At 41.9% G+C, this 23,136-nt stretch overlaps 1 protein-coding gene across 1 annotated transcript; it reads right to left on the bottom strand.

Annotated features, from left to right (window-relative positions):
• Positions 1–1,968: 1,968 nt before the first annotated feature.
• On the bottom strand, positions 1,969–23,080 carry TAF15 (TATA-box binding protein associated factor 15). Its single transcript, XM_036394971.2, has 16 exons — positions 22,994–23,080; positions 19,289–19,325; positions 18,403–18,451; positions 18,128–18,218; positions 17,932–18,049; positions 15,106–15,389; positions 13,886–14,000; positions 7,481–7,515; positions 6,850–6,882; positions 6,224–6,333; positions 5,561–5,690; positions 4,061–4,150; positions 2,956–3,040; positions 2,786–2,871; positions 2,601–2,703; positions 1,969–2,334 (listed from the first exon to the last, which is right to left on the bottom strand). Exons 1-16 carry the CDS (start codon positions 23,001–23,003, stop codon positions 2,295–2,297), a joined length of 1,416 nt encoding a protein of 471 aa, XP_036250864.1. The 5' UTR covers positions 23,004–23,080; the 3' UTR covers positions 1,969–2,294.
• Positions 23,081–23,136: the final 56 nt, after the last annotated feature.

Raw genomic sequence — 23,136 nt, 5'->3', positions numbered from 1 at the left:
TCCTTAATATACTATATTTAAAAAGTTTTTTTACTTTCTTTTTAACCCCAATTAAAGCTTGTCCTGGCAAACTTTAGGCAGCTGTGGAGAAAACCTGCAGGACCAAAGGACTTGGCAGAAGCAGTTGGAGGGCAATGACAAAGTCAAACCATCAGCTGGGTTTGTATTTTTCACAGAACATCTTCCCAGGCCTCTCTGAGCTAATTTAACTCTCACTGCACCAAAGGCAAGTAAAACAATCCATCAAACCAGTACAATCTGTCCTGCTGATTTTCTGAAAGATCCAGCAGCTGCTGAAGGTGCCTTAAAACCATGCAAGAACTCAGGTGGTTTTGCCCCAGTGCAGAACAGAACATAAACAAGAAGTGCTCAGCATCACTGCCAGGGTGGAAAAGCTGAGAAGGTGGGGACAGCTCCAGTTTTGTGGCTCACTTGAAGACTCATCTACGTGGTAATGCTGGGCAGTGACTGAAGAGGAAAGTGCTCTTAGCCTGGGGGAGAAAGCAGGGTTGGAAGCTGAGTTGGCACTAAAGGCAGCTACAACTGTTACTCCCAATGCTGGAAGCACCAGCTCTTTGAGCCACCAAGCTCCTTCTCCAGGAGGGAAGAAGCCAGAGCCCCACCGGGGAACTGCAGAGAGCAGAGGGGTGATGCTGCACCAGCCCTGGCTTCTGCTCAGCTCAGCCATTCCCAGTTCTCCTGGGAGCTGCACCCTCAGGAGGTGCTTGTGCAGTGCAAGGTGTCAGCTCTGCTGGGGACAAACCTCAGCAGGGACACTGAGGCTGCTCTCAGTGGCTGATCCCTGCTGTCCTCCCATCCCATCCAGCTGGCACCGTTCCTGCATCTGCCAGCAGAACAGTGGGCAAGAGCACCCTCTAGCCTCTTCCCTCCAAACAGTAACTCCAGCTTCAAACCATCAGCATCCAACTTTGCTAGGCCAGCAAGACAATAGATACTGAATTCATCAACTTTCTGAACCCTCACATGCCATACATTGGATTTTATACTGTCACTAGTACATACATACCTCAAATTCCACTGTTTTAAGAAAAGTTTCCATAATCTGAGAAAAATGTCTTTTCTAACACAGCAGATTGCTTTCCAGGAGAAACATGGAGAAGGCCCAGCATTGACCACATTTACAACCCTGGAAATGCTGGTTTGGACTTTGTTACCATGACCATCAATGCACACCAATCTGGGGAGTGGCTCATAAACCTCAACAAGAGCAATTTCTGCTCATTTCTCAGGAGATATGGCCCAGCCCTATGCCCAGCTGTAACCACAGCCCCCAAGGACCTGTATTTATAGTGCTGCCCACTGGAATGTTGGACAGCCAGAGGTTCTCTCTCAAAGGCCTGTGGTGCAGAGGCAGCACTGCCATGACCTGGCTGGGGCAGTGCCACCTTCTCAGACTGCTCCCCTCTGCAGTGACCTACCTGAGCAGGAGGGATAATTCACCTCCCTCCTCTCCTCTCCCTTGGCTGCAGAGCTCAATCCCAAATGCTCACAATGCATCTACTGAACCTCACCTGCATCTGAACTCCAGGATGAAGCAGCTGCACACAACAATTGTTTCCATCACCCACATTCCAAAATGAGCAGGATGTAGCTTTTTTTAAAGCTATCCCACCTTAGATTTTGAGCTGTTCTGCCCCCTGGCAGCAGCAGAACACACTCACATTGCTTCTGCTTGCTCCCCTCAGGGTGCAGGGCAAGGTTTGCAGGCACCAGAGGAGGGAAAAAGGAAAGGAGCAGGGAACAAGTCTGCAAATCCAGGCCAGAGGATATGGACAGCAAGGAGGCTCATCACTGTACTGCCTGCAGATTCTATGAACACACAGAGCTTGGGTCAGAGCTGCAGTGCCATTCCAAACAAGTGCCTATTTACTGCTTAAAACATACCACAGGAACACTGGGAATACGTAAGGAAATGCATGCAACTCAAGAAATTGTGAAACAGTAGGATTTCACAAATAAAACAATCAGCATTTATTGTTGTATTACAAAACACTTCATATTTTGGCAATATTTTACAGTTTATCTTTTCCTTCTTAGGGCCTGTTGAAAAGGTATGGGGTGAGGGGGGGAAGAAAAGAGGAGAATGTGGAAATTAGGATTAAATTTCAATGTCTTGCTTAAAAAAAAATCCTCCCAAACCACCCCAGTCCCTCCCACCAAAATAAAAATCTAGTTTCACTCAATTCCACTATTGAAAGAGGCCATGGGTGAAGCTGCAGGCAATTTCACTATCAAACGCATCAAGAAGACAAACAAAACATTCACAGTGGTCTTCAGTATGGTCTGTTGCGTTGATCATTTCTGAAATCATTTCTGGAAAGGGAAAGAAAAGGTTCTAAGCAAGTAATAAATGAAGCAAATAACAAACAGTCCCTTCAGTCAAACATTTCTGACATTCTGTGTTTACAGAGAGCCTCATCCAGAAACATTCACAAAACTCAACAGACTGAGTGGCTCTCTCTGGAAGCTCCTGTCTGTAGTGAATATTTTCATGGCAGTTGTACTTGCACACATAAACAACACTTTTCCCACAGTCTCCATCAATCCCAGAGCCAGGCAAAGGCAAAGGCTGCTCTTACCTCCCTCCCATTTTGCCCCCATAGCCTCCTCCCCTGTCGCCGCCTCGGCCGCCGCGCCCTCGATAGCCCCGCTCTCCTCCATAGCCACCTCTGCCACGGAAATCTGGGGAAAAACATGGAACTGCATCAGCTTCTTCAGAAAGATGCAGGTGATAGGAACAGAGGTGTAAGCTGCTTTTGCACACCTCCTGATGGACGTGAATCCTCTGGTCTGGGCTCCCCACACTGGTTGCAGGAATTCCTGCGAGCGAAGTTCATGTTGCCACAGGACCTGGAACAGACAAGGATTGCCCAGAATGAGCTGTGAAGGTGAAGCACACGTGGAACATCCCATCCCAATTAAAATGACACTTACGGGTTAGGACAAACCCAATCACCATTTTTTGGTTCCCCACTTCTACCCTGGAAGCCCCCACCTCTTCCATAGCCACCTCGTGAACCTGCAGATAAAATTATAATCAGAATAAAGTTCTGTGAAGTGCACATGACAAACAGGTATCAAAGATTGTCACTGCCTTCAGACCCTCAGTGACAGACACACTTTTCAAGTGGAAGGAGTGTTTAATGCAAATATATTCCCACTATTTATTATAAATTCTTTTTCAGCAGTAAAGGGAAACCTGATCTGCTTGAATTGCCACTGGGTAAATACAAACCCACTACATGCATTAATAAAATTTCTGAAAGATTTAACAAGGTATAAGATCAGTCACTTATGGCCAGACTTGGGCACAGAACAAAAATTTAACAATAAAAGAAGTCTGGATTAATCCCAGGATGATTCTGACACAAGGAGAGGGACAATGTTCTTGTTTTCTGCATCACAAAACTAGGAACTTTTATACAAGTGAAGTTGTTGAAGAATCCTTTTCCATCACTCTACAGAAATGCCTGATTTCAGAACTATAATTTGTTGACAGTCACTGCCCAAAGCACGATTCCTGGAAAATGGTAATGAATAGCCAGTGGATTACTGACAAAACTGTATATGCAGAGAATCAGGGAGATTGATACAGCCTTGATTAAAGGAAGCAGAAATCTAAATGCTGCTCCAAATCAGCAGCAGCTGAATTATGTACCCTGCTTTATCCCAGCAGGAAAGAGAATCTCAGAGCTTTGCTGTAACAAGCAAATACTCACTGGGAATTCCCCCCTATATATGTGGGGATGGCACAGCTCAACATCCCTGTTACACTTTCTCTTTAAAAGCAAGGCAGACAAGACCTGGAGACTTTCCAGTTCTAAAGGAAAGCATAAATTCTGTGCTGTGCAGAAGAGATTACAGATTTCAGTTTACTTAACTGGGTTCAATCCTTATTACTCCCCTTCCTGGCAGAATCCCAAAGGCTCATATATTTGATGAATCACTGCTTCAAAGTCAACTTCTCTTTAATAAATCAATCATAGTGCAAAAGCATTTAACTGTGCAAAACCAAGGACTCTACAGACTTTAGCCCCACCTCGACGCCCGCCACCTCCACCTCCTCTCATGAATTCAGGTCTTCTGGTTGCAAAAGAAACTTTGATAACATTGCCATTGAATTCTTTTCCTGTGGGAGGAGAGAAAGGATCAATACAGCTCCCAACAACACAGCAGCAAACCCAGCAGAGCAGAAGTGATTTGCACACCCAGACTGAACACAAAACTCTTGAGACACAGGGAAGCTGCAGTGAATCTCTTGGTTTTGAAAGCACTGGTCCAAAGGTGAGATGGAAGCCCTGATGTACTTGCTAAACTCTCCTCAAACCCACAGATATTTTAGTTTAAATGAGATCTGTAAGTTGCAACTTAAAGACATAAGAATGTTTAGAAGATTTTTGGCCATGCTCATGGGGAAGTAGTTTGGATGTTTGAACTGTCTGTAATTCTACCAAGGCAAAAAAGGCTTTTGTACCACTCAATAGCCAGCCCAAAACTCAACTAAGTGTATTTAAATAAAGTTCATGGTTTTCAGTGACTGGATTCTTCATAGATGCAATGTTTATCACAGACAAACAGCACTGCACATGTGCCTAATATAGTCATATTTGCCTTACCCTCTTAACAAAAGTCAATTTGCATTTTATTAGCAAATACAAACTCAGACAAGCATGCCATGCCAATTTTTTAAAGCAGTATCATTTCCCACCAGATGCAGAGCACGACCTTTTGTTTCTACCCAGTATCACTAAAATTCTGTGAACACACAAGGTGACAGGAGAAGGTACTTTTCCCTCACCCCCTTGAGTTTATTACTACAAGAGTGTCACTGTACTTCCTGCAGTCTGAGGAGTTTTACATCATTTGTAAATGATGTAAATGATCATTTGTAAATTATATACATTATATTTTACATTTTACTGAGGAGTTTTACATCATTTGTAAAGGATGTACATTATAATGTAATGTAAAACATTACATGTTGTAATGTTTTACATTACAATATAATTCTGGGATAAATCCAAAATTTTAAAACCTTGTTTTTCACTGTGCATATACAGCACTCAGCACAAGATTGCCAGAACCATTCCCAAACTCTAAGAATGCTCCCACAACACTAAAAATATCAATGCAAGACTGTAGGGAATCCCTTCAGCTGCTAACACAGATTACAGCCCTGTTGGTCTAAACAAGAGGTGACACAAACACCACCTCTTGTACCTTGTGCATGGGTGACTGAGATACAGCAGCAAACCCTCAGTTTCACTGCACATTTTTGGTCTAAATCACTATCTGCTATTTAATGAAACAAGAGAAATCCAACACACACAAGAAACCATGAAATATAGCTCTTTATTTAAGGGGAAAAAACCCCCAAACTAACTATAACCCTAACCAAAACTCCCCAAAACAAAACCAAAAACCCAAGCCAAAAGCTACATAAATAGCAGCATTGGGCCTCCAAAAGGGGAATTGATTTGCTTCTTCTACTGCCTGTTAGATTCAAAAATGGCCAAAGGAACAGGTAAGTCTCACCCACCATCAAACCAGTCGATTGCTGCTTTAGCAGAAGGAGGGTCATCAAAAGATACTGTGGCTTCTCCCTTTGGCTTGCCAGTATCCTTGTCTGTGTACAGATTTATCATGGGTTTGCCAGTCTTTTTGTTGGTCTGAAAAGAAAGGTTGTACACTTGGCATAGCAAAAACAGTGGTGAAATCAGTTCAGAGCATAAACTGTAACACTAAGTATCTTTACTGAGAATATTCTCCTGGAGCTGGCCTGCAGAAATAGGGATTTGACTGAAGGATACTGACTGGCTGTTCTCCATGAAGTAATGATGGGCTCAGTTTTAACAAAAAAATGAGGTCAAGTGCACAAAATCCTAATTTAGAATGGCAGAACCAGAAGCAGCAGCCCCAGAACAGAGGCACACATGCTGCAGTACGAGGGTGGCACAATGGATAGAGTGTCAGGGCTATAAAGACTAAAGAAGAGACACAATGCAATCTAAATGTCACTAGGAGAAAGGTGCTAGTGCTGCCAGCTTACAAATGAGCTGTCAGCTGGGAACCCAGATAAAATATTATCTACAGCTGCTGGGGAGTCAGAGAGAACTCTGCCTTGAATGATACCACTACACTCCCAGTACACCAGCTCCACCAGTTCCCTTCCTTCTGACCCATGATTTCTCATTTCACATACCTTTATGATACCAATCTGTTTGAAATAGTCTGCCACTTGATCTGTTGAAACATCCTCTCCAAGTCCTTGCACAAAGATGGTGTTGTTATCAGAGTTGTCAGACTCTGAATCTGTGGAAAATTAAGCTACATTTACCATGTGTTTTTGTGGGAGCAATACTTTGAGCTCAGCTCCGTGCTGCCCAGTAGAAGACCCTTAAATCCCACAGACATTTTGTGTGAAATAAAAGAGGAGCAGGGAGCTTAATTTTGAGGTTAACAACATCAACTGAGTACATTGGACAGCTGACCTGCCTTACACCCAACATTCATGCAGCTGGGCATCCCAACCCACCAGAACAGTGTGTGTTTTAAATAACACAAGCTTAGCAGAAGTGTGATGACAGTTAAAGCAGCTGCTTGGCTCAAGCACATTCAGAATTCAACAGGAAATTCTTACTTGCTGCATTAGCATCCAAAAATTCACATGCACTTTAATTAAATATATTTCTTTCAAGGAAGGCGTGCTTTAGCTAGGTTTCTCTTGAGCCATGGGAACTGCAACCACATCCATCTTTCTAGATAAACATTTTAAAAGCAGTGACCTAAGAGCTACAATCCACTCCCACTCACTGCTTGTTTCCTTACCAGCATCTGATCTTGGTCCATAATCCCTTTGACCTATGATATGGGTTTGACCAAAAAAAAAAAAAAAAAAAAAAGAAAGAAAGAAAAAAGACTATTTTTAGCACAACACATTCAAGTGACCTTTTTAGCAACAAGAAAATATATAAAGAATGTATGCAATGCATCTAAGATCTAAGACATTCACCAGAGATTTAGAGAATATTTAGATTTAAACGTTCAACAGAAGGCGTCTGTAGGACGTTAACGTGTTCTTTAACTTGCAGCATGTGGCACTTGCCACACTGATGCTGTGCTGGTGTTTGCTTGCAAATGCTGGTTGTCACATCACCAAGCAGTTTCCCACTTTTTTTTTTTCTACCTCTAGTACCTTTCTAAGAAGCATTTGTAACAAAAATTAAAAAAAGAAAAGAAAAAAAAAATCCGGTGAACGTCACTGTCTCCACAAATTCTCTCATGCAATTTGACAAAGCAGAAATCCAGTTTATTGCTACAAGTTTGGCTATTAAAACTCGTGAACACACCAGCCTCACCAAAACTCTATAATGCTTCTACTAGATAGTAACAAGATATTGGTGGCTTTTAGATTTATAAAGAATTTCCACTGAAACATTTTTGGATACTCGGCACTTACCACCGTAATTTTTGAAGCCACCACGGTCACCACCACTGCAGAGGAAAAATTGAAGAAATGATTTCTTCCTTAAGTCTCTACGTGCTGAGCCCAAGGCTCAATCTACAGTTAACTGATGACAAGTTGAGAATTACTGTCTGGCAGCTAAAGCACCATGTCTATGTTCTCCTCACTACCCATTCATGTTCAAAAATTAAATTACAAAAAAAGAAAATCTCTCAGGGTGCTGCACTGGAGAAGACAAGCCCTAAGGAGTATTTTAAACTAACCCATACACATGTGGTTGGTTCAATACTTTCTCCCATCCCATCAGCCAAAATAACAGCTATTCAAAACTGGGGTTTAAAACAAAAATGGTATTTTCATGAAGATTAATGTGGGCTTTAATTGTAGATGTAATTGCTACTTTGGAATAATTAGTACTTTAGTACTTTCCTAGATGTCAAAAGAGCTAAAATTAATCTCTATTGTTATGCATTCATAATAGAGGGGGTAAATTAGCAGAATGAGCCATTCTCTGAGCAAGGGTCTGTGGGGACCTACTGTACTACAGCACTTGGCATTACAGAGAAGGTGTGTGTGTATGTGAGCTTCAAAAGCAGAGGCCGTGAAGTTTTATTTCATTCATTCTGAAACCTGTGGCACAAAATGTAGACCAAGTTAAGAGAATACACACATCAATTTTCAGAGGTTAAAAGGGGATTTAAAACAGGTGGTTATGCCTCCAATTATGTGCATGAAAATAAACCCTCACTCTTTTTTCACTGGATAGGTTTGTACTGGAAGGATTTTTCACAGCAGCATTTTTAATTGCATCCATGTTATGAACATAAGATAATCAATACTCAGAGCTGTCAGAAAAAAACCACTGGGTTTTTGAGAAAGTCAATAACCAAATGTCAGAAGGACTCTCTCATACTTCCATGTACAAATGCCTGCTTGTCCTCCTTGTCCTGAGGGACACAGCTGCCACCTCAAAATCAGGCAGGATCACCTCATCCCAAGAGCTTTCTCACCATGAGGGGAGCTCAAACCCACCAGTGTGAGCTCAAACCCTGCTGCAGAGAAATATCTCCAGCCTCTGGAGCTATTGTGCCTCCTCAGCAAAGCACTTTGTGACCAGAAATCACTCCAGGTGTTAATTCCATCTGTCTGCTCACACATCAGCCCAATCAGGGCACACAAGCACCATCAAAAGGCAATGCAGTAAAATTAGGGAGTCATTTCTCTGGCACTCTGTCCATCTGTTACAGCAAATGGAAAGTCATAAATGGAAGCTGCTGATACTTAACATTTATGAGAGAAAATCTGCCCAAAGTGAGGACCAAATAAAGTTTCAACAGGTTATTATCAAACCTGGATTAAGAGACACTCTTTGGAGGGTGACAGACACCTGGAACAGTTTGGCACAACAGACAGTATTACTTTTACAGTGACTTTTCTTAAAATAAATTTTTGCTGCTGCAGATTTTATTGCTGTTCCACAGAAGAAATCTGAATGCTAAATTGCAGTGTCATTTATTCATTAATCCACTCTGCTCATTAAAGATTTTACATGCAGCATCAGTGCTGGTCTTTACTCAAGGCTGTTTTCAAGGACTGATGATTAAAAACACAATGGTGATGATAAAATTTACTGTAAATACCTTTCTGCCACCTCCAATTCACTTCAGCTAAAAAAAAACCAACTTCATTATGACACAACAATTTTTAGTAGGATGCCTGTTTTTCTGGGATTTGAACTCAGAAACAACAACAGTGAATAATATCAACCATCTAAATGTTATGAAAATTTTCCAACCTCAGATTATGGTCCCAGCTCATCAGGACAGCAACATCCAGAACAAATATATTTTCTGATGTGGAAGTGTATGGCAGTTAGAAAACCCCAGCAATCTAAAAACTTACACAAAGTAAGTTTGTGTCAACACATCCAGGATTTTGCTGGAAGTGAAGGTTTTGTAGGATGCTGGGGTGAAAATGTGTGCACCATAATCCTGAAAAGAAGGAGCTGAATATACAAAATGTAAAGGAAGTCACAGTCCAATGCCTTTATTCTGTGATACAGCAGTTCTGCACTCTGCACTAATGAGTGCAATCAATAATTTTAATCAGTTTTTTAATTAATGTCTACAGAAATACATTTTTGCCCAAGTATGCCTCAGCATGTTGTCTTCTGCTTAGTCACACATGACCAACACAACAAAAATCTGGAGCAATCTACTGATAGACACCTTTGACAGTAGATTAATGCTTTCCTACATTTTTATGTGGCATTTGATATGTGATTTATGAAGCTGCAGTTTGTCACCTTCCTGCAATTGCTGGGCAAAGCTAGCCAAGACTCCCTGGGATCAGGCAGATATCCTGCAGCAAGTCAAACACAGAAATTGCAAGCAGCTGATGCCACAGTCTCAGATTTGCCCCTCATTGAGACCCAAAATTCAACCTCAGCAACTGAATTAGTTCCCACATTATTGCCATAAAACCTGTGGAAAATACAACTGCAGCATTCACAGCCCACTGCTTTACCAGGCCTGCACACAGACCTCAGACATGGGTGACCAGATGGAATTTGGAGTCTTAATGTTCTGTGTCAGAAACAGAAACAGGCAGTTAAAATTCAGCAGTGCCAGCAGCTAAGATAATAAATAAGAGGCTGAACTGCAGGCAGCCAGAACATGACAGGGCACCACTCGCTGTGTGAACTTGCTGCCCCAAGTCCTCAGTTGTTCATTTCTCCCATGTTCAATCATAGATTTATCATCCCCTACTAGACTGCATCTGGATATTGCTTAATCCAGCTGGGAACATCTCTTTAAATTAAAGTACTGGTAATATGGGGAGTTCAACATACAAGAAATGCAGTTTTATAAATATCAGATACTGGCAGAAGCAGCACTAAGAAATCAGGGACCAAATTCAGCCTGCAACATGTATCTGTCTCACCAAGTGTGTCCCTAACACCTAAGAGTGTATTTTACAAACAAGAAAGGAATATTTAGTGCACCAACAGTCACTGACAGATGGGGTTTTTTCCCTTGCTTATATTTATTGCCTCTGTTCACATTTTTCCAAAGTCTCCATAAGGCTAAGCTCGAGCATATCTGTTACAAGTCAAAATATCAATTCTGAACACAAACCACACTTGTAAAACTCATCTGCACTATGCTGCAGTTTCTTTATATCACATTTATTCCCATTCCTAATAGCTGATAAATTAAGCTGCATAGGTAATTTGTGTTTATAGTAGATCACCATAAATCTGCACAAGAGAGAAAAAATAATCTCTGCTGAGCAAAGTCAGGATTTCTATGACAAATCCTAACACAATGGCAAATCCTTTCTGAACTGCATCCCTGTGGTTCCCCCAGCACAGGCTGTGTGAGCAGAGCCAAAAGCAAAGCTCCTCTCACATGCTTTGTTTGCTCCTGTGTTTCCCACTTACAGCCTTAACCAAAACAATTCAGTCCCCCAGCCACAGTAACCATTAATTCCTTGTTTTCAGATGAGGAGTCTAAAAATTGGGTGAATTTCTTAAAGAAAAACTCTGCATTCTCAAGACTTGCTGTTCCTGCTTTCTAACCAAAAGATAACAGTCTTCTAACTATGAAGAAAAGAGAAATATTTTACTTCTTAGCGAGAATAAAAATTAGGAAGATCATAAATTTTTCAACCTTCAAAACAATAGGATGGGGAAATTCTACTAAAATCCCAAAAGATGCAATTCAAGACCATTAAAAAAATCTCTAGGATAATTCTGAAACCTTAAGTTATTAAAACTAAAAATGTGAACTTCTGACACATGACAAAATATGTGTTCTTCACTAGACTAATATCAGTTAAAAAATGTGAACAGGAATTTCTCCAAAGAGATTTTCTTCTCAGTGCTGGGTGACTTTACACAGGCACTAAAGAAAAATGAGTGCTGGAAGCATTCAGTCCAGGACATGAACTGGTTGTCAGAACAAAACTACACCTCTAAAGCTTCTCCTTGTGTCTAAATGTCAGACAAGGAAGAATAATTATTAGCTAAGAACAAGAGATCCATTCCTTGTGGTCTCCCATTTGATGCTGATTTCTTTGTAAAGTCAAGGAGCAATTTTTACATGTTATTTTCTAAGCACTGTAAAAGTCAAAGCCTGTTCTTATTCCATGCCCTGCTCAAGGCCAGCTTGGATGGAGCTCTGAGCACCCTGGGTTAGTGGAAGGTGTCCCTGCCCATGGCAGAGGGAGGGAAAAGTTGATTTTTGAGGTCCCTTCCAACCCAAAACCATTTTGGAATTCTGTGATTACAGCATCATTAAAGTATCTGTGCAGACAAGATTTTTACATTATCTCCTGATGGCTATGGAATTTTCATGGTTTAGAATTAAAAGAGGATCAGAAAAACTGAAAATGGTGGCTACTGAAGATCAACCTGATATTCCTACATGTATTTTCCCCCAAGAAATAAACATATAAATAAGAGAAACCCAAGAAAATAATCCCCCCAAAGAACCCCTGCCCTTAAACCCCACATTTTCACAGGACTAAACATGATTTCTTACCTTATTACAAGTTATTTTCCCCTTCATTATAGAGTTTGTTATTTAATTTAACCTTTTAGACTTCTCTAATAAGCATGTCTGGTAAAATACATATGTCAGGAGAATCCTCTGTCACAATTATGCAAAAAGACTGAATAAAATTATATGACACTGTAGGATCCAGAAAACTTCCACAAAAAATACCATTAAAGCCAACATCACTTAACAGAAGCAGACAGAATTCCTAATAAATGCCTTCCCACTTCCCTGAATTTTCCTCCACTTCTTCATTCACTTCCCCTCTCTCCCTTCTTTTGGCTCCATGATCTACATGGATGTGTGAGCAAAAGTTTCCTCACATTTTGGAAAAATATGGCAAGGGGCTTTATTTTCACAGACATTAATACATTTGACTTTAACTTGCAAAGACCCAAGTTTGTTTCAAAGTGACAAACTCTATCAGCAGTGTGTTTTTTGAAGCTCACATTCATTGCTATTATTGGAAAGGGCTAAGCTATGAAATTTTTTTTTAAATAGTTTTTATCACAGGAATATGGAAAGTCCTCATCCACAAAGTAAATCCGATTAAAAAAAAGGTTCAGTTTTAACTGAAAATTAAAATTAACTTAGAAATTATTTTGCTTGTTATTTTTGTTTTATGTGAGGTGCTATATATTATAGAAGTCTTTGTTATATACATTTATGTTTATTTATAGTATATAAATTTGTGGTTATTATAAAAATATTACAGAAAAATACATTAACTTTATATTATATAAAACCTCAACAAACATAAAATAACACTAATATGATTTTCTAATTGTGTTACCACACCTAATTAGAAGAGGTAAGATCCTCCTACATCATTATAAACAATCCATTAAGTACAATTTAGGAGCAACTCAGAAGCAGACAGATTTTAAATATGATTTAAAAATAAGTACATTTAAAAGTAACCAAGTAGTGAATTATTTTATTTAAATCAGATCAGTTCCAACAGAAAACACTGTGTAATTATAGAGTTTTTAATCTGGAATTTAGGAATAACCCAGAGCTGTGCAGCCTTTTGAAGGGTAAGTGGTGCTGACAAGCAACACCTCAAAGCTCTCTGGAAGCTTCAACATTCTTGCCCTGCATCAGTGAGCCCTGAGCACCTCCAACCACTCAGAGGGACACAAAGGGGAGCCAGTTGTGTGAGTTATTAATAAATAATATGTCATATGTTTCATTCAGTAGGCTTTAAAGCCAAGGTCCCAACTGCAGACCTCGGCATGAGATCATCTGCAAGCACAGAATTAAATATGTGCATAAATTTTCTTGACAGTGCAGGGCCTAAGGCAATGGGGAAAGGGGTGACAGCATTGTTAGTGTTTCAGATCTGCCCAAAATAAACGTGTTCAGACTGACAAATAAATCAATAATAAAAGATGTGTATTTTAATAGAAGTTTATAACTGAAAAAAGCAACAAAAGCTAAATTATTCAAGGCCAAAATACTTCCCTGGTAAATGTGAGCTACCTTAGGTAGGAATTTCATAAATTTTTCTCAATCACTGGCTGTTGGTTTTCTCATCACTGAAAGTAAGTGATGGGCTGAGGCAGTTTTTGTATTGCAACTCATGCAAATAAAATGCAGCTGTGTGTCAAAACAATCAAATGCCTGCTCTCAATCTATGTGAATGTAAAAGCTGCTCCCCTAGGCAAAACCCATTTCTGTGCAGTGCAGAAAGGTTTAATTTTAGAAACCTTCCAGTTTTGGAAATCTAAACCTGAACCACCTTAGGAATAGACATATAATAAACAAAAATGAAAACCAAATAATAGGAATAACTAAATAATAGGAAACAAGCTGCAGGCACTGGAATGAGATCACTTACCTATATCCAGACATATGACCTCTTCCATCCATGTCATATCCCCCTCTACCTCCTCCCTGTGACCCGCCATATCCTCTATTATCTTCTCCATACCTGCTCTTTTCACGGCGATCATCTGGGAGGAGTCAAACCAAACAGAGTCAATTGTAGTGCCAACTGCAGCACAGAGAAAATTCACACCCTGCAATTCCCACCTCCTCTTCATTTACATCTGAAATGTATCAACTCCTAAATCTCTCTGACATTCTCTGCGCCAAAAAGGGAAAAAAACCAAACCAACTTTGCTCGGTTATCTCCAGGGTCACTGAGTATATCAGAATGTAAAAACCACTCTGTAATTACACTCCACTTTCCAAACATTAAACACATATTGTCTAAAATACACTTTCCATTTGATTTCCATACAGTCCTCCCAGTTTGCAAAAGACATCACTGAAGACAGAACAAGGATAAATAGAGTGGGTTGTGCTGCTGGTGTGAAGTTAATGCAAAAAAAGGCTTCATCTTAAACTTCTCCTTCTATCTCACAATTCACCTACACAGCATAAAGCTGGAATGTGAAGTGCAGAAGCTCTTCATGACTGATCAAGACATGTCACCCTCGTGCAGGAAGAGGGTTCAAAATAGCTTGGGGAAAAAAAAATCTATCTAGAATTTGCAGAACTCAGGGACAGAGTCTCTGCAATGCTGTTCCAACATACCTAAATGCAACCATTTTGGGACTCCAAGAGATTTTCATCTCCCTACTTTCAATGTTTTGAAAGTTTTAACAAATAAAACATCCCCCAAGAATATCAACATTGAAAGGAATTTAAGTATCCATCAAATCAAACTGCTTGCAGAAGGAAAAAAATCCAACCATTTCACAGAGCTCCTTCATGACTGATCAAGACATGTCACCCTCGTGCATGAAGAGAGTTCAAAATAACTTGGGGGGAAAAAAAAATCCATCTAGAATTTGCAGAACTCAGGGACAGAGTCTCTGCAATGCTGTTCCAACATACCTAAATGCAACCATTTTGGGGCCTCAAGAGGTTTTCATCTCCCATCTCAAAACAATGTTTTGAAAGTCTTAACTAATATACATCCCCCAGAATATCAACATGGGAAAAAAATTAAGTATCCATCAAATCAAAAACTGCTTGCAGAAGGAAATCCAACCATTTCACAGACCTGCTCAATTTTATTAGCCAATACTGAATTCAAGCAGTCAATTTTACCTTGGCTGTTGTGGCTATAGCTTCCCTTCTGGGACTGGTAGGATTGCTGGGAGTGCCCATATGAGCTTTGGTGCTGGTTATAGCCTGACTTTTGGTCATAAGAGCTCTGGTGGCCATAGCCAGACTGCTGGTCATAGGAGCCCTGGTGGCCATAGCCCGACTGCTGGTCATAGGAGCTTGACTGCTGGTCATAAGAGTCTTGGTTTTGTCCATAGCTTGACTGCTGGTCATAAGAGCTTTGGTGCTGACCATAGTTTGACTTTTGTTCATAAGAGCCTCTTCCACTTAAAACAAACAGAATTGGAATTAATAGCTAAATGTTCAGAGAATGGAGAGGAAAATCATGGTTGAAAATTCATGACATTGTTAAAAATTTCCTAATTGCAGTTACTTCATTATGTAAATTAGGAGCATCACTCCTCTCAGGAGGTGTCCCAGTCCAACAGTTGCTTTCCCCCCTCTCCCCAGTCCCATGAATGGCTGATTGTGACCTACTGAACACCAAATCCTTCCCTCTGGACCTGCAGGGAGAGCCTCAGTGCTAATGCTGGACAGCGCAGCTGAGACTTGCTCCCTAAAAATCCCAACATTTTGCTTTCACTGAATTGCAACCTCTCTCTTCTTCTGGGCCTTCTACAGTTTATCAAGAATTTTTCTAACTGTTCTGGTGGCCTCTAACATACCTGTGGTTCTTCTCATTTCAGTGCCATCTAAACTATCCCAGCAGCCCTCATCAGAAATACTGAGCAGCATCACATCCAGGATGCTCCAACACAATGCAGCTCTACATTCCAAGAGGGAGTCATAAATCCTCTCTAAGATTAAGATTAATGACTTTAGAGCAACCACAAGGGAATCTCACCTACACTACACTTGCCTACACCACCCTACTTCAGTAGAAACTGAAGTATTTTGAAAATCTAGATATATGAGACAATAGTTCTCTTAGCCTTTCATGGCAAGGCATAATATAGATTTATGAGAAATAAATTGCATCCAGGGAACACTGGCTGTTACTGATTCCTTTGTTTCCCCCAGGTACTAAGCTGTGCCTTAGCTGTCTTTTTTTTCAGTAACTGAAAAGAATCTCTGACCTCTACCACCTTTTCTTCCCTTTTTCCCCCCTGCTTCCATCCTTTTTTGAAGGATGAGGCACTAGATCTGCCACTCTCCAGGATCTGGCAATCTTACTTGCTAGTGAAAGTATCTCAGAGAAAAGGAAAAAAACCACAAGAGCCTCCAGGAAGTTTCCAGCAGCTTTTCAAAGCACTTTCAGATGTAGTGCATTGGGTCTAACCAATCCCAAAATATCCCATCTGTGTAAATACCATTTAATCTGCTCTCTCCCACTTCTAGCCTAGATCTCAGCTTTAACCTTGCTAATCCCAGTGGTAAACAGCTTGTGAAGATTCTTGTTATTATCTTCACTTCAAAAAAGTCAGCTCTGCTTTAGCCTTTCACCACCAAAGGAAGCATTGCTGGAAGCATCCACTATTTGCTGTCCTCCCTTCCCTCCTCTAGGATGTGACAGCTGCAGGTTTGTGGTACCCTCCTCAAAGCTGCTACCATTTAATGTCTCACTTTCTCCATGTTTGTTACAACCCGAAAATGAGAAGCTTCCCTTCAAGGTCTTTTCTTCATTTTCTAGGTCACAAACTTGCTGGAGAACCTATGTGCTGTATTTTTATTCTACTGGACATCTACAGAGTTAAAAAGTACATTACTACCTCTGTACAACTCTAATAAATACTCAGAAAACATAGCAAAACAAAACTTAACTGTGTACCTGCCTTTGTTACAGAAGCAAAAATGACATCTGAGTGAAAGAACCTATTGCTGGCAGATTAAGATTTTTTTTTAAATATTAAAATGTTTTATAATAAGAACTACAAAACCAGAAACCAAACAGAGCTTTGCTCAAGACCAGATTGTTTTATCACCTTGCAAAGAATACAAAACCATTTGGACCTTGGACACAAGAATGAGGTTTAGGACTCAACAGAGTATTTCAGAGAGGTCACATGATGCTCAGCAAAGCTCTAACACAAGCAGTGACCTGGGGTGGAGGCACAAAGCCTGTAAAGCAGACAGGGAGGTATTCTAGCATTAAATGGCCTTTTTAGTCATCCTGGGAAGTTGGGTTGTATTTTCCAACATACTTTCAAAGCTGTATCATCAATCCTCCTGAAATTGAATCCAACACAACATCACAAGTAAAATACATTTGCAATAGCACAGAGTGCAGCATGTATGGGCATATTTAATTTCCTGATGAGGATATAAACCCACCATGTTCTGAGAACTCTACTTAGTTGGAAAACCAAAATATATTTCTTACATGACATTTTTGAGCCCTTTCTCTTTCAAGAAAAGGCATTCTGAGCCAGATAAGCAGTCTGCAATCTGAGAGCAGCTAAGAGTTCCATTGCTAAGAGCTTATTTGAAGTTAATAAAAGAGCACTGTAAGTTTATACAAAAGAATGTGATTGGAGAGGGATTTGATAGGTCTTTCTCCTAATCAAAACACTCTGCCAAGCCCATTCTTCATTGTAGCCACAATCCAAAGACTTTCTAAAGTGCATGTCCCCATATAGCTTGACTTCAAAACAACTACACCCATCCTTCCTACACAAAAAAATATTCTTCCTGTACCCCCTTTCAGACATTAAACATGTTTCAAGGACGTTGATTTTCAACTATTTGTCTTCTTCTCAGCAATGTTAGCAAGAAATATATTATAGCTCTATTTATTTATTATTTATAACTAAGACTGCACAACTACTAGACAATATCTTAAATAGCTACTGATAAACTCTGCCTCCTTACCCTCTGGATGACCCTTTCTGCTGCCCCTGGCTGCCATAGGACTGCTGGTTGTAGGAGCTCTGATTCTGATTTTCATAATTGGATTCATCATCATATCCCTGGGAATCTTGTCCATAACCTGGAAATGGAGGAAGAAAATTTTTAGTCAATATTCACCTTTTAAATCCTGCCAATGAATGTAACAAGCTAGCCAAACCTGATTGATTTTGTCCATAGTTCCCATGATAGCTTCCATAGTTCTGTCCATAGGAGGAATTGTCTCCACTCTGCCCATAACCAGAATATCCCTGTAATTTCAAGAATGTACTCAAATAAGTGTAACTTCCACAGCAGTAAATCACAGTTTCCTTGGCTAGACACAACTGCAAACATCAAGCACAGCTGAGACTGGAATTCTTCCTGGCCCAGGAACAGTTTTTTTCACTCAAGGAACATCTGCTTTGAAAGCCACAATGTTTTTTTTTAACATACCTGTCCTTGTCCATAATTCTGACTGCTCTGATTGCCATAGGATGAGTAGCTGGAAGAGAAAAATGCATTTAGGAAATGCTTAGAGTGCCCTCCACACAGGCTGGAAAGTAAAGGTATTTTTGGTGTCTCTGAGTTTCTCTTCATTCCAAAATAGGTGTTTAATCCAAGTGCTGCAGTTTCAGGCATATTAAAACTGCATCAATGAATTAATGGTTGACTGTCAGAAGCCAGAAGAGCTTATTTTAATTTCTGCTGTGTTTCAAATATAAATTTTAAGTACACGAAAGCTGGGTTTGCTGTAATTTTATATTATACTTACTCATTATTCTGCCACTTTAAGCCTTCATGAACTGACAGAAGAAACACATGCTGAAACTCACCAAACTGAGATACAAACCCAAACTCAGGCAGTGCTACAAGCACAAAGCCTCATGATCTTCATTAGCACAGGCAGCATTAGCCATGATTTTTATACTTCCATAAAAACTCTTGTCTCACTGATTAAAATATGCCCTGCAGCCTTGGGCCATGTAACAAATATCCTAACCTTTGGCTAAAATCTCAGTGAACAGCTTAAGGCAATCACATGGAAAGTATTTCTCCATATTCATGTCATTTCAAAACTTCTCACTGTTACCAGATGTCATGCCAATTTACATCCATTTACATTGCATGACTATTGTCTTCTTTTCAGGAATACAGAGTGATTTCTCTTTGTTTTGTAAGACATCTTGAGAAAGGCCCAGGTGTAAGCTTTCTGCATCCTTAATTCCAAACACCTATCAATAACTCTATCCTGAACAAGCAGGCATCATGCTGGGAATACTAAATGGTCTTTCAGTCTGCAGATGTAATTGCTAACAGCAAAACAAAAATCCTCACATACCTCTGCTGGCCCCCAGACTGACTGTAACTTCCAGAATCTAGAAAAAGAAATAAGTCATATTGAGAATTTCCAATGAACATTTTAGTCTCTACTTGCTGGAGGGGAAAATCTGGGGAGAGGGAGAAAGGTTCAAGTACACTGGATATTACAACTGCTATCCCTGCAGAATGAAGCTTCCTCTTCATTAACAAAAGTGAAAATATGAAGAGTGGAATGACAGCAGCACAGGGTCACAGGGTGTGGGGGACACAACACACTTGGAAATGTCCTTTTTGAAGGAATTCTGTTTTCAAGGCGTCTTTTCAAATATCCAGAACTGTACAACCCCTCTAATGGCTATAGAGTACAGCGCCATCATCAATGAGCAGAATGCAGCAGCTTCATTAATCAAGCAAAGCTAAGTAGGTCAGTGCAGCTGAACCCCTTTTTGGGATGCTCTAAGAAAGAGCTCTGCTGAGCTAAAGGGCACAAACACAGGCAGAATGGGAGATGGAAAACCAGGGATGGAGGAGCCACCACACTTCCCTTTGCCCCTGCTGCAAGAGGAGAATCCCAGCAGAGAGAAGAGCAGCACGTGACAGATGCAGCACACAGAACACACAGACACACACACAGAACACACACAGAACACACACAGAACACACACACAGAAGACACACACACACAGAAGACACACAGAACACACAGAAGACACACAGAACACACAGAAGACACACAGAACACACAGAAGACACACAGAACACACTGAGGCTCCCTCAGCTCACATCCATCCCAGCTCTGCAGAATTCCTCACTCTGCCCCGTGCCCTTCCAGCCCCTGCACTGCTCAGGCTCCATCCAGCTCCCTTGCTAGGCAGGAGGAAATCTGCATGAAATTCCCACCTTCTTGTCAAAAGCCAAACTTTCTGGATAAGCACTGCAATATTTCTCTTCAAGAATTTACAGAAATACTCTTGTGCCACGGTGTAATAAAATCTATCAGGAGCTTCTCATGCCCAGCTTTACCCTTCCCCCCACATTCTCTCTCCAGCCTCTACCCCCAGAAGTGCCTAAAACGCTGACACTGAGAATTAATTACAAGGCAGGGTAAATGTCATAAATGACTGTGACCATTTTCCAATCAAAACACTCATCAGATTGCTGAATGTGCTCATTATACCTCCCTCAGCAGGCCATAAATCCAATCCTGCCCGTGGTTACAGACACTTAACCAGAGCTTTGATGAGGGCATCACCTGAGGTGATGGATGTGAGATGGGGGGGATGACCCCAGATATTCACACACAAAACAGCATTTTTAATGGTAAGGTATCTCCTCAAAGCAACACAAAGTATCCAATTTCATATTCTGTAATATGAAACATTTACCAAAGCTAACATGAGATGAAAGGTTAAATTTCACATGTCCTATAAAGCAGTTTCACTTAGATGTGAATTTCTCCTCCTTTTGCACTGCTACATAAATATTGCATTGCTTTTTCATATTAAAAAGCCAATGTAGAGGTGCAATTCAAGTTTGTTTTTAAGGGGTAAAGTAAAATTTTTACAATTTCTATTTAAATGATCACAAAGATTACTATTAAGCAGGTAACCACATTGTGAAACATGGTTGTGGTTTAACATTTATATGCCATTAATACTGCTAATTAAAGAATATTAATGGTAGTATCAGAAAATTGCATCCTTGAGTAAGGATGTAATTAGCTATAAATTTAAGAAATGCATTTCATGTCCTTAGCTTCTCCTTAACAAACTTCCACCAAACCACAACATTTCGGAAAAAAAAATTGAAAGCAACCAGATAAGGAGCCTGTACAATATGAAAACAGAAAAGTAGAGGAATTTCCTTTATTTATACAATTTTCTACATCCTCTGCTTGACCTCTTACAGACTTCTGATCAATTTATTTTTGTGGGCTCAATGGGGACAAGAGTCTGTAAGGATTTTTGGAAATAACAGTTTATTCTGGAAATTCCTACACTATTTTTTTTAATGTTTAAAAAGTTCATGGAAGGATTTCCTGTTGACGAAGTGGGATGTAGAGGTTAATCACCTTGCATTGCCCAGGGGGTCTATTCCTCTCAAGATACAACAATCTGCTGTGTACATTTGAAAACCGAGATTTTCTTATTAAGTAATACATATAAAGGAGCAGCAGTACCTCTCAATATCCTCCAAAGAAAAAGAACCTCGTGTTTGAACATCACTAAAAACAGAGGAGACACTCAGGTGCTTCACTGGTCCGTAGCTGACAGATGAGGGGAAAGTGGATGTAATTTACTGCCAAGCTTTACTCATTTATAGAAAAATTCGTGATTTGGACTCATTTTAGTACCTTTGGCCACATTTGCTTTTCCTGAATGAAAGGATTCCTGTAGCAGCCCTTGCTTTGTTTGTATTGTCTATCACTCACACACGCAGCACGAGACAACGCCAAAATGGCTCGACCACAACAAAACATGGCTCGCTCCACAAAGCACGGGCAGCCTTGGAATTCCTCCTCCCACTCTGGGATACACCAGTACCCACACCTAGCCAAGGCTTCCCTGCCGGGGGAGCAGCCATCAAAGGGGATGAAGGAACAGCACATTGTGCTCGGAGAGGCCCCAGGGGAGGCTGGGCTGTGTCAGGTCACCAGGGAGAGCAGATCCTGCCTCTGTGCTCAGCTAAAGCCTCGCTGGAAAACAATCCCAGCCAGAGAGGTGTTAAACCCACAGGAGGGGGTGAAGCCCCCTCACTTCACGCTGTGGAGAGCACACAGAGGGCAGAACAGACACACCGGGACACAAAGGTGGCACACACCGGGACACAAAGGTGGCTCCTCTGCTGCAGGGTGAGGAGGACATTGCCCATGTAAAGAGGGGCAAGACCCAAGGGAGGGGGTGCCTGCATTCCATGCGGGGTGCTGATCCAAAGGGGAGCACACAAAGCACGTTATGGAGAGGGGCACGACACAAAGGTGACCCCCAGCTCACACCGGGATGGGGTCACACAACCCCATCACAACATGATGGGTGGAACCACAACCCAAAGTCGGGGTCCACATAGGAGAAGAGCTGTGACCCAGAAGGGGGAGCTTCCATCTCACACCAGGGGGAAGGGAACACAACCCAAAAGTAGGGGAGCCTACAATGAGGGGTATGAACCAAAACAGGGCCCACATCCCTCACATGGGGGATACACAACCCAAGACGGGAGGGCCTACACTGGGAAGTATGAACCAAAATGGGGTCCACACTCACACTGGGGGGGCTGTGGCCTAAAGGGGGGGCTCAGACCCCAAAAGGAGGGGTGCACCCCAGCATCACCCGAGCACAGGAGCCCACAGGGCTCCTGCCCCCAGGGCCCCTCCATTGCGACACGGGTGGGGGGCGCGCCCGCCAGGCCACGCCCCCGCGCCTAAAGGGGCGTGACCCGAGCGCCTCGCGCAACGGGGCTCCCCGGGGAGGGGGCGTGGCCTCGGGGGCGTGTCCACGGGGGCCACCGGCGGGGGCGTGGCTCCCCTCCCCCTCACCGAGCGCAATGGCGGTGGGGGGGCGTGAGGTAAAATGCGGGCGCGTCCCCCGCAACATGGCCGCGGCCTTTCCCACATGCGCCACATGGCGCTCGCTCCGCCCGCCCTCCCGCGCCCCACCGCGCCCGCGCTCGGCGGCGGGAAGCGGAGCCGCCGCTGCCCGCTGAGCCCGGCGGGGCTGGCGGCACCTACCCGAAGCCATGGCGGCGGCGCTGAGGGGCGGAGGGAGCGGAAGGAGAGCAGGGAACGACCCGCCCGCCGCGCCGGCCGCGCGCACACTGAAGCACCCGCAGCTCGCGCGGACTGCGGGGCCGGGCGACCAATCAGAGTGCGCG

Source organism: Molothrus ater, chromosome 21, assembly GCF_012460135.2.
Source record: "Molothrus ater isolate BHLD 08-10-18 breed brown headed cowbird chromosome 21, BPBGC_Mater_1.1, whole genome shotgun sequence".
Classification (NCBI taxonomy): Eukaryota; Metazoa; Chordata; class Aves; order Passeriformes; family Icteridae; genus Molothrus; species Molothrus ater.
Note: the sequence above shows the minus strand (reverse complement) of the source record. Positions and strands in the feature narration are given on the sequence as shown.

Coding starts and splice junctions, on each gene's coding strand:
- TAF15 (XM_036394971.2), bottom strand. Junction 3,041..4,060: donor TGGAGGTGGCGGGCGTCGAG/GTGGGGCTAAAG, acceptor TTTTATCTGCAG/GTTCACGAGGTGGCTATGGA. Junction 2,335..2,600: donor GGGGGCAAAATGGGAGGGAG/GTAAGAGCAGCC, acceptor TTCCCTTTCCAG/AAATGATTTCAGAAATGATC.